Here is a 12,477-nt window from a genome sequence, read left to right on the forward strand (position 1 = left end):
GCCTGACCAAACAGGACATAGCTTTACTGGGGGACTGAGGAAACCACCACTGTAAACTAGCAGCATGTCACTCTCCACTCAGACATACAGACATACAGACATTCAGACGCTTAGACTTTTAAGAGTTGAGTTTTTGCAATGCTTTGAACACTGGCATACACATTTTATCTTATTTAGGGAGGTGGTTACTTTAAGAATTACATTACATTACATTTTGTAATTCATATAAAGGAATATTATGGACATTTGTGCACTGGTTCAGGGGAAAGTGTTGAATTGGCCACAAAATATGAACAGGTTAAGGTCTCTTTTCAACAAAAGAAGCAATGACACGTAAAGGGCGGTATATAGTTATAAAAAGGCTTGTTTAAAGGCTTAATCAGCGAATATGCGCTCAGATTAATTCATGCCTTTCATCAATATAGCCATTTTTTTTATAAACCCCAGGTCACAACTGTCTTTGCCTGCTTTCTATATTTACTTTAAGTAAAATCTGCCCAGACCTCCAGTGGTGTCTTGCCTTGCGGTTCACCTGGCACTAAAGAGAACGTCTCCTTCTTGAGGGGGTCTTCCCCTTTCAGAGGGCAGCTCACAGCTGAGGACCCGGTGGGGGGTGTTTTTACAAGACAACCCCACGCCTGAACACACATGGCAGGGTCACCTTGCCACACACCTCCCCTTCTGGGTCAACTGGGCTCCCGGTTGTAAAACCCGGAGCAGGGCGCCATATTATAAAAACACACAGGGTAAGCACAAACGCCATTGACAGATGGCAGAAGAGAAGAGAAGAGAAGAGAAAAGCGGAGAAGAGAGCACTTCCTCTGAGAGAAAAGCAGAAGGAAAATGAAGGAAGTGATAAAAAAGAGAGAAAATTCTGAGAAATTTGGAGAGAGAAAGACGGACTGAAACGGGTATGTCAGAAAAAAAGAAAATAGAGGAAGTTCTGAGAAAGGGAGAGAATGCAGAGAAAGACAGACTAGAGAGGGAGAGAGAGAGAGGGAGGGAGGGAGAGAGAGAGAGAGAGGGAGAGACACTACTCACTGGTGTAGAAGGTGCTGGGCGCATCTTGTCCCTCATACTTAAGGTCCAGCAGGCTGCTGGTCTTCTGGTCATGACGAAGCCAAAGAGCCACACCCAGGATCACACCTCCAGCAAGCTGAGAGACAGGAGAGGAGACACAGAGCTTTAGAGCATTTGCCTTCACATACACACCCTGCTGTGCACACATACACACTCAACACACTTATACAAACATATACAGACTGCTGTTCATATGCACACACATTAACACACGTACACACACATATACGGACTGCTGTGCATAGATACACACATTAACACACTTATACACACATACAGTATTACAGACTGTTGTGTAGAGACACACATTAACAGACTTTACATATTTTATGCACACAATGATTTTTATTTTCATCCAAACAGCGATGTTTTTCCCCATTCGGCCAGTTATCCTTGAGTATAACATTCAGTGGAGTAAATCTTTATTTGGACAAAGCAAGCTCTATACTTTCTATGAAGACAGATAGACAATTTGATTGTGTTTTCATCTGAACCAAAGGCGCTGTTTTGACCGATAACAAATGTCCTGATGACAGAGTGTATGAGGAGGAGTTTCTCTGCAAGATAACACTGCTGACTGCAGGCCCATCATGTGGCTACCCCTTAGAATGGCTCCAATGTACGAGGAGAGAAATAAACGTTTGATATTATGAATACAAATCTGAAACGTCTGGAACAGCTCGCCTCTACTGACCCCAGTGAAGACATCACTGCCATCTCCGGCAAACGTCTGTCCAAAGCTGCCGTGATTGGAGTAGAATAAATAAATAAATCTGTGTGTGTGTGTGTGTGTGTGTGTGTGTGTGTGTGTGTGTGTGTGTGTGTGTGTGTGCGTGTGTGTGTGTTTGTGTGTGGCCATTATCTACTCCACTTGAGTATGAGGCCTTTCAGGCCCATCATGCTACTTCGACATAACCATTCCACTGGGCAGTGGTCACACCCACAGCAGTAGGAAGAGAAGAGCAGGCATTCCTGTTCACAGCCATGCAAGTCCCATGTCCAAAATGGAGGAGGAGGAGGAGGTCAATTCATTATTTGGGGCGTCAATGACGTGTCACGGTCAATATTCAATCTTTTCATTAGCTTTAGCATTAAATACATGACCGGCCGAAGACGTGTTTGTGCATCCAGTTCCTAGGAAAGTAGCAAAGCACGGAAGGACGTTGCTTACATCTAGTCTGTTTGACGTCATTCTATGGTAGCAGCCTTGGCCTTGCAGAGTGCCTGGTCTGATGAGCCCGCCTACAGAAGCGAGGCTGGGCAAAGGGCAGGTCCCAGGGGGAGAGGTTGAGATGCAACAACGCACAGGATCAATGAGGATGTCCAAGCTATCCCAGAAGGCCACTTAATCTCTGTCCCATTTTTTCCCCTTAAGTCAGGGGATGGCAGGAGTGACTGGATGGCCTTAACTGTTTCTTTCTCTCTCTCTCTCTCTCTCTCTCTCTCTCTCTCTCTCTCTCTCTCTCTCTCTCTCTCTCATTCTCTCTCTCTCTCTCTCCCTCTTTGTGGAGGATTTTAATGGAATGGTGGCTTGTCGCATGAAAATGTCATATGCTTATTATAAACTAGTTAATATTATCATGACTTTGTGTAGGGCTTGGGGTGTGGGGAAACTGCTGTGTAAAGATGGAGATGATCGACAAGTGGTTTTTAAAGTGTGAGAGGGAAGGTGTGAACGTTGTTTGGGTGGTTAGTGGTTTTGAATGGGTTTTAAGGGTGTAATTGTGTGACAAAGTTAAAGTTAAGTCTCCCTCTCTTTCTCTCTCTCTCTCTCTGTGTGGTTCTCCTTGACTCTGAACACACTGGGAGGGGGAGGGGCTGTGCACACTCACACTTCTGTTTTCCCCTGAAGAGAGACAACCCAAAACCGCATAAAGCTACAAGTAAATGGCATTTTGCTTGGAAAAACGAATGAAAAACAGAAGCTTCCGGAAAAAAACATGCTGTATATTTAGTATGTTTAGTATGTTTATATGGCTAGGTGTACGAGAGTAAGCGAGAGAGGTGACTGTTTCCGGGAAGAGAGGGAAGCGAATCAGGCAAACAGGGAGCAGACAGGGATTGTGAGATGCAGGGCTGGGCAGGATGTTCCAGAGGTCTGCCTGCGCTGCTCGCCTATTCTCTGAGGGGTAAAAACAGAAGCGGGAAGAGGTCAGGCACAGCTGAAAGAGCCATTTACAGGCCACTCTCCCTCCATCACAATGAGGGGTATTGAGGTGCTGGTGACAGAGGGAGAGGGGAAATGTGTGTGTGTGTGTGTGTGTGGGGGGTGACTATATTTACTGCTAAATGAGCCTCCAATCAGAGGCCTGTGCAGCGGAGGAACAGCAGCTGGACCTCGTCAATGCGGAGCAGCCCTTGTGGAGGAATGCAGGGGGAGGGGGGCTTCCAGGGGTTGTAGCGAGACGGGTAGTTAGGGGGGTGTCGCGAGGGGGTTGTAGTTAGGGTAGATGGGCTGAGTCCAGGAGGGGTGGGGGTTTGTAGCAAGGAAGGGGGGGGGTTACCATGGTCTCAGGGTAGCTAGAGGTTCAAGCAGCGTGAGAAGAAGAAGAACAAGAAGAAGAAGAAGAAAGAGAAGAAGAAAAAGAAGAAGAAGAACCCTTAACAGGAGATTGGGGAAGACAGACTTTCTGGCTCTGTCTGACAGAGCGCAGGATTCCTGGGAATTGGGAGAGTAGAAAACCACGCCTACCCGCAGCCCCCCCATCCCATTCCCAAACCATCCTTACACCACTGCCGCCTCACATGGCATCCATCAAACACCCCCCCTCTCCACCCCAACCCATCAAAGACCCAGACTGCCACACACACACACACACACACACACACACACACACACACACACACACACACACACACACATCCACATCTGCTCCTAGCTGCTGGCTGAGTCTTTACTGAGTCTGAGAGTCAGGCGGAATTCTCCCAACCGACCCACAGGACCTCCTCCAGGTATTCTCTCTCTCTTTCTTTCTCTCCCCCCTCTCTGTCTGTCTGTCTCTCTCTCTGTCTGTCTGTCTCTCTCTCTCTCTCACACACACACACACACACACACAGAGACACTTACACTCTCACACACTCTGGGAGCTGCTGATCAGGTATTCTCACGCCATGAAGGAAAAGTCGATCCTACAGGGTTCCCGGGAGGAGAACAATGAAATCTCTCACCATCCCAAAAGCCACTGGGGCCATCTGAGATTGGGGAATCCCCCTGCTAAAGAACCACAGTACCCATACTGCCCTTGCTTTCAACCACAGGGGAGCTTTGCACAAACACCAAGTTCCTTGGTTGAGTCCCTCATCACTAAAATTAAAGTTTCTTATCCACTTCAAACTTTTGTTGGTATGTTATTATGTTATTACAAAAAAATCTGTGTCCGAAGGCTTGAGTTTTGTGGCGGCTTTAATTGTTGACGTGTTGGTGGCCATGACACAGACGTGTAAAGTTCCTCTTCCCGTCATTCACATGATGTAAGGTCAGGGGTAAAAGGCCTGTGGGTAGGAGTTTGATCAACATTTCCCTTGACAAAGGGATTTCAGTGTTGTGACACAGCAGACATGTGTGTGTGTGTGTGTGTGTGTGTGTGTGTGTGTGTGTGTGTGTGTGTGTGTGTGTGTGTGTGTGTGTGTGTGCATGCAAGAGAGAGAAGAGTTTATAATGACGAATAGCCTTGAGATGAATCCAGAGTTCTGGGAAAGTGCTATCAGACAGGAATAGCGTAGACTCCCCCCCCCCCCTCCTCCTACTAGCGGTCTTCTCTTTCTTTCACCTCTCCTCCTCCTCTTTTTGAGTCAGCCATTCCACTGCCCTGCTGCCTAGCAACACGATAAACAGAGCCTCTGCCAAAGGGTGAGGCTGTAAAGAGAGGGGGACTGGAAGAGCTGCCTGCTAGCGAGGAGACTGCGAGCGACAACATCGCTAGCTGAACTCCTCTTCTCTAAATGTCAGCTGCTCAAATAGACGACAGACTTGCCACAAACTAGAAACCCAAGTTTATGCGTTTAAAAAAATATTCCCTTTGAATAAAAATCCTCCACAAGTTCCATGTAAATACTGGGGAGAGACAAGTCGAAGTATCACAGTCACTCCTACAGCCTACATACCCACATGTGGTTTGACCAATGCTGCTGTTATTGCTGGTAATAAACAAGACACCTGTTGTCCGGGACAAGTCATCGGCCCCTTTTCTGCATTGCCGGTGAAAAATAGATCTTACTAGCTTACTAACTATGCACCACTGCCCCCAGTGCAGAATGCTCCCACACCAGTCACACTCACCCACCCACCTCCGTTTGGAATCCTGCGTCATTCCATATCAGCTGTCCCTGTTCCCTCAGTGTCCAGACAGAACCCTCCCAAGCACACTGTACAGACACTGTATGCCACGACATACCTTTCATTAACATTCACATTTACAGACTTACAAGTGAGATACAACTGAAACAAGAAACAGATGTGAGTACCTGAAAAGCTACACCTTGTTTCAAAGGACACACGGACCAGATAGTCAATAGAGGGTGCGGAGAGACTATCAAAGAACCAATAAGAACTACCTCCTCTGTGGGGACAAGACGAGGAACAAAAGAGTTCTTCAGAGAACTGTTGAGGGTTGTGTAGGGGATCTCTACGATAAAGCTCACAGCTGAACCATTTCTACACAAAAACAAAGGTCGAGGTCCAAGTCAAACTTCACACGCTTTCATTTTCCTTCTGAAAACATTTACTGCAAAGAGGTGTATGTCATTCCCAGGTTTCCATCTCTGACCTCTGCCTGCCTGTGACCAGAAAAACAGGATCACAGGATGAAGGGACACAGAGGATGAACGAGGAAAATGGTCGCCAACTGTGATTCTTACACACCAGAAGAAGTGTTGAGAGATCTGTTGCTGTCGCTAACTCTGTTGGGCAACTTTCACTTGGCACGTGAGCCAATATTTAGCAAAACTCTAAAAATATTTGCACGAACCAGCAACACCGGCACACAGAGCTTTTTTTTATTTTCCTCTAGAAAACCGATTCTTTTTTTGCCTCCCTTATAGAAAGTGGCTGTGCATGGAAAGTGTGCTTCAGAAATACAAACCCTGTGGATTTGGCTACAAAACTGCCGCTGACCACACCTTTAAATATAGCCGCCTACCCTCCCCCCAAACACTTTTCTCTTAATATTTGAACAATATTTGAACATAGTTTGCGATTTTTTTTTGTCATCACACTGACATGGTCCTTAGAGGAAGATCTCGTAATAACATTCAGGACAGTCATTTCCTGTGAGGGAAACAACTGGACTGTGGCAACTGCTCAGGGCAAATATGACACACACACACCCCCACACACACACACAAACACACACACACACACACACTCTGTCTGTTAACTGTTAGAGACATGCATGCCTGGGCACTATACGTACATGAGAATAAACATTCTCCAGAGATTTGCTCTGGAGATGAACTTTCAAGTGATCTGTGGCCGTTTTGCCATTTCCAAAAGTGCGTCAGCCGGCACTCTGCCCTTCCTCCAACTTGTTTTACATATAGCCTAGCCCTGGTGTCTATTGAGTTTTCCCATTTGTGTTTCCACACAAGCAACGACTCACATTTCACCGTGCAGCACGGCCATGATGCTGACATGGATGTCAAACACTCCAGGATGTAGGTGAGGTGACTGCAAGTGACAACAGCATTCAGCTTTTCAGCATCAGCATGCAGATTTTCATTATTTCTTTCTGCTTTTCTTTCAAATGAGCTGAATTTCACTGCCCAGCTCTGTGTGTGTGTGTGTGTGAGTGAGTGTGTGTGTGTGTGTGTGAGTGTGTGTGTATTTAATTGCCTACTTAAGAATGCTGTATGCACTTTATCTTACTGGTGTAATCAGGCTTCAATCGATTCCTACTACAAGCAGGACAATAGCCAGAAACAGGAAGTTAAAGTAATGTAAAGGAAGATCTCACCATCTGACTTTGCTATTAATATATTATAATATAATACATAATGTTTTACATTAATTATACAAAACTTCCGGACATAAAGATATTATAGCTGTTAATATTCTTAAGTGTTCATCTTCATTTTCAATTATGCTCAGAGAACCTATTAATGTTTAAATTCTTCTTAACTTTTCAATGACAATATGGCTATCCCTACCTTCACAGCAAAATGAAAGATATAAATATGCATACATGGTCTATACAACTACACTTCCCATAAAACATTAGCCTTTGCCAACTAACACAGGCAAGGAGCGACAAGAATAGGGTTTGCTTCCTTAGGGTAGTACACATTGATGTCTCATATCCACTTCCGGGCCTTGAGTTTAAGTTGTTTCAAAACATTTACCGTACACTAACCATAAAACACACAGACACACACACATTCTCTCTCTCTCTCTCTCTCTCTCTCTCTCTCTCTCTCTCTCTCCCTCTCTCAAACACACATGCCCCCTCTCTCTCCCTCTTTTAAACACACACAGACACACACACACATTCTCTCTCTCTCCTATCTTTCTCTCTCTCTCTTCCTCTATCTCAAACACACTCACTCTTTCTCTCCCTCTCTTAAACACACACAGACACACACAAATTCTCTCTCTCTATCTTTCTCTCTCTCTAACACATTCACTGTTTCTCTCCCTCTCTTAAACACACACACACACACACATACACCTCATTCACACATACCTAGACAGTTGTTCAGTTACATTCTGACTTCCACTGAAAGAGGGTGACTGGGCTGCAGTACCCCTCTGGTGGATCTGGCCCAATTAGGGCCTAGTTCTGGGTCATGACCCGCCAGTGAAGTGAAGCATCTCCACCCTGATCTGCCCCATTCCTTTTTTCTGCTACCCTGATTTGCCCCATTGCCAGGGGGTGACAGTAGGGGACTTTGCACTGGGCACTCAGGGGGTACCTGAAACAGCACATCTTCATGAGAAACTGAAACTGCCAACGCAAAGGGGATTTATCTTTATGCATCAATCTATATCAGTCTCTCATCCTGTATTTTTCCGTTCTCTCTCTTTTTTACTGTTTATCTCTCTTTTAGTTTCTATCGTTCTCTGTCATCTTCTCTCTCTTCCCTTCTCCCTATTTCTTTTTCATTCCATCTCATTGCCAAACCACATGTCCGTACAGACACAAAAACAGAAACACACACACACACACACACACACACACACACACACACACACACTGTTGACTGTGCTGGTATTTTTGTTTGGTGTTTCCATGAGCACCACAGTCAGCTCAGGACCCGTTAACGCTGAGGTTTTTCTTTAAAGCGTTACCATGGCAACTTGCTTCACTGAATTTGATTAGGTGCTAACCTTCCTTCCACAACAAAAAAAACAAAAAAACAATGAGTGAGATCTGAAACTTTTCCTTGGTGTCTTTGTCTATCTGTATATGTATTTTTTTTTGTCTATGTGTGGTTGTGAGTGTGTGTGTGTGCATGTGTGTGTGCTGGCCCCTTTTACACACATCTTGTCTGGGGCAGTGGCATGGTAAGAGGGCTATTTTGGTCCCAGGCCCCCCTCAGCAAAGGGTTGTAGAATGCCTGGCATGCCTCAAGAGGGACCCCTTAACCTGGGGGGGGGGGGGAGCAACGTTTCCCGGCAGCACCCTCCCCACACACACACACGCCCCAACAGGGTCATCTCAGATTCATCGGGCCAGAATGTGGGTCAGGCCAACTCCCCAGCATCGACTGTCCTCACAGAGGTTCAAGGTTCAGGGTTCAGCGTTCTATTCATTTTTAGTGTGGGTTTTTAAATACAGAACAGTCACTCAACCAAAAGTATGATCCACCCCCCTTCTCTTTCCCTGCTCTTTTTCAGTTGCTGTCCACCTGTTCAACATGTGTAGTGTCACTAGCATTACTAACCTCCTGGAGAAAACCCTGTCCACCCCCATCCCCTGCTCCCACCCAAACTAACGGTCTGGGTTTGAGTTCCCATCAACAGCTGCACTTACGCAACCAAATGAACAACCCAACCATGACTAATAACACGCACATCAGTGCTGTCCAGATGACCTTACCGTCATTTGTTACCAGTATGACACAGACTCCTCTGCTGCTGTCCATCCGAAAGTAGAAAATGACATACCTATATCGTGTAGTCCGATTCCCGATTAGCATCAGGCGCCAGACTCAGAACCGCAACACCACGATTTGCATGTGGTAAATGAGTTTGTTTATGCGGAAGTAAGATGGGTGTTGTCTCATATTTTCCGTTCATTTACAGGCTACCCAAAATTTGGTCGTTTCACAAAGTGCGTGAATAAATGGCTCGGTATTTACCACTGCTTCTGGGAAGTGAACTTACAAACACAACACAGTGTATCAGAATGACTCCATTATACACATATTACGTAACACCTTGATATGCCATTAATAATATGGTTTCAATGTTTGAGGCAAAAGGCTATTAAATGACACCTCTGAGCTTCGTTATTTTTATTCCCTTCAATAATGACAAAAACACATCTACTGTATAATGGCCTATTGAAGTTGGCTATTCATATCATTCCATGAGTTTACTGGCCTTCTGAAGTAATTTCTCTATACCAGCGACTCTTCCGAACTCTAACGGGGAGGTGGGGAATTATTCACTTTGGTTGACTTTCCCGTTACACGCAAGGTATTCTCTTCCATGCTAATCAACGTAACTGTGTCTTAATCTAACATTCACTTCAATAAAAATGGATGGATGTGTAAAATTCTAGGTCAGCGCTTTATAAATTGTGACTTATTTACAGACTACGAATGTTTTTGGTTGATTATTAACAATGTCCCCCTTGAGCAAAGGACATGTAAGAGCAGGGTGGCTATACCCGTTTCAACATGTATAAATCAATGGCATAAACAACAACACGCATTCCTCAACTATCTAACCCACTTCTCTGGCAAATCTGAATCCAGTCTGCTACACTCTTGTGTGCCTCACACAATGCGAGCGAGTCCGTTCTATTCCTTGCTACGAACAATGCGAAATGCTAAACAAGCTTCCGACCGTAGACTATTACGACCATAAATTTGTGTTCAAAACGCAAGAAACGTCAAAAACATTTTGATTTAAATTCACAGATACGAGTGGTCTGAACCGCTCATATCATAAACAAACCCAGAAACGCGACGCCGCGTAATGGACGATTTTGGGAGCATCTGTAAAGCCCAATGAATGAATGCCGAACTTACCCAGAAGATGAAATTGAAGAAGAACAGGAGATATTTGATGCATTTCGTGCAGCCATCAACTCCACCCATATTTGATGTTTTCAGGTTCCTTTTCAACGTGAACAGATGGAGGCAAGGACAGCGTGGAGGCCAAGCAGACGCGGGACAGACAGACGCAGATTTCCGAGACGCGAAGCTCTTTGTGGATGAAGAGGTCTGCTATGCCGACGACGTACACGAGGCAACACCCAACTTCTCTACCGCCCCCCAACTCAGGCCAAAGGATTGAAAGACTGCCCACCAAGCACAGCGAGGCATACGACCCTCCCCAAAGAGTCTGTAGGCCCTATTGGTTATTTTATATCCTCAACACCCCCTCTTCCCCCTTGCTGCCTCCCTTTGTCTACAATGGTGAATGTCGCCGCCTAGTGACAAATGTGACTACAGCAGGCAACGTTTCGTACAAGTCACATGAGGTAATGCACTTCATTACATACCTTGACAGATGTGCCAATGCATCTCAGCTGCCTGAAGAGCTGGTTTGGTTATTTATTAAAAGTAGGTGGCCCAGAAATAAACATCAATATAGGATCTGGTGTCATTTCAAAAAGTAGCACTTTAAACCCTTGTTTTAGCTCAAAAGGGTGACTATGCAAACCTATGGGCAGTCATACGTTTTTACTTTGCTTAATAAAAAGATAATTTGCTTAGACTAGACCATCCGGATTGTCAATGTTCAATGAAGGCGCCCCCATCCAAAGACAATCACAATGAAGCGAGCCTTCAGGGCTACTACAGGTCAGATACAGATCTCTGCTGTCTCAGACTTAAGCCCTGACAATGCTCCAGAAGTGGAATGCTTGTTGAACTAAAGTGAAGTTGGAGATAAGGTCTCATTATGACATAAGGCAATAAAAAAGATGAAGTGAAATAACCACACACACACACACACACACACACACACACACACACACACACACACACACACACACACACACACACTCACATACATACACATACATACATACATACAAAAACACACACACACAAACACTCTTTTTCATCTGTATACCAACATTTCAGCCAATGACATACTTTGCCTTGATTCCTCTGGCATTCACCTCCTGAAAGCATTGCGACAGGGTTTAAGAAAGATTTAATTTCCGTTATATGAAAAAAATCATTACATAACAAATCTGTAGTTCCACCATAGTCCACAAGATGTCGCAACTATACAGTTTTTCAAAGCTATCCTCCATGTGTAGAAGAACTCGAGAACTAAAAAGAGTGATCAAAAGATACCAACGCCAAGAATTCCTGTAATCAGAGATACAAACAAAACACTAGCTGAGGTTAAACTTACTCAAAAAATGTCCACCAAGGTTGGAACCTATCAAGATTGTATGATTTCAGCTTCCTCTCCATACTGAGTCTCAGTAATCCCTAACGTCTGCTGTGCCCTTCCACACCTCTGAGTGCCCATGAGATGCAATGCTGTGGAGGCTGGGGAAGCTTGAGCCATCTTGGCAGCACAATCAAACAATCATGATCCAGGTTCACACAACACGTCCGCCTTATTATACTGTACATGTTTGTGATCCTATACAGTGCCCTCCACAATTATTGGCACCCTTAGTGAATGTGACCAAAACAGGCTATGAAAAAATATATCTTTGCTGTTTATCATCTTGGTCTTTCCCTCAAAATATTCACAAAAATCTTACCTTTTCATCGAAGTAAAATTCTTGAAAGAAATCATTTTTTTGACATTACATAAAATATTTTTCTCCGAAACATGGGTGCCACAATTATTGGCACCCCTAGAAAATCCTATAATTAAAATCTAACTGAAGTATATTACCAGTCATGTTTTACATTTTTGAGTTCACCTGTTTCATTAGGAACTCTTAAGTGGTCAACCATGGCTTCCTGCTTCACTGAGGTATAAATATGAGGTGACACATGCCAAATACCCTTAGTCATTCATCAAGATGGGAAAGACAAATGAACTCAGTGTCAAAGTGCGACAAAAAGTTGTTGAGCTGCTGAAATCCGGATTTATGGAAATAAGAAAATATCTAAACAGTTGGAAATACCCACTTCCACAATCAGGGCAATAGTTAAGAAGTTAAAAGCGACAGGAGATGTCAGGAATCAGCCTGGAAGAGGACCTATCTGTAAATTAACCCCACGCACCGTGAGGAGGATGGTTCGACTGGTAAAAGA

The 12,477-nt window shown here is 44.6% G+C and overlaps 1 protein-coding gene across 1 annotated transcript in view; it reads right to left on the reverse strand.

Annotated features, from left to right (window-relative positions):
- cd81a (CD81 molecule a) overlaps positions 1-10,533 on the reverse strand; it is a 32,598-nt gene extending 22,065 nt beyond the window's left edge. Inside the window, exons 1-2 of the mRNA XM_080840106.1 lie at positions 10,273-10,533; positions 1,042-1,156 (exon numbers count right to left, since the gene is read on the reverse strand). Of these exons, the coding sequence (XP_080696232.1) occupies positions 1,042-1,156; positions 10,273-10,341 (184 nt within the window). The 5' untranslated portion in view covers positions 10,342-10,533. The remainder of the gene's footprint in view (positions 1-1,041; positions 1,157-10,272) is intronic.
- Positions 10,534-12,477: the final 1,944 nt, after the last annotated feature.

The sequence above is a fragment of the Sprattus sprattus genome (assembly GCF_963457725.1).
Source record: "Sprattus sprattus genome assembly, chromosome: 6".
NCBI lineage: Eukaryota > Metazoa > Chordata > Actinopteri > Clupeiformes > Clupeidae > Sprattus > Sprattus sprattus.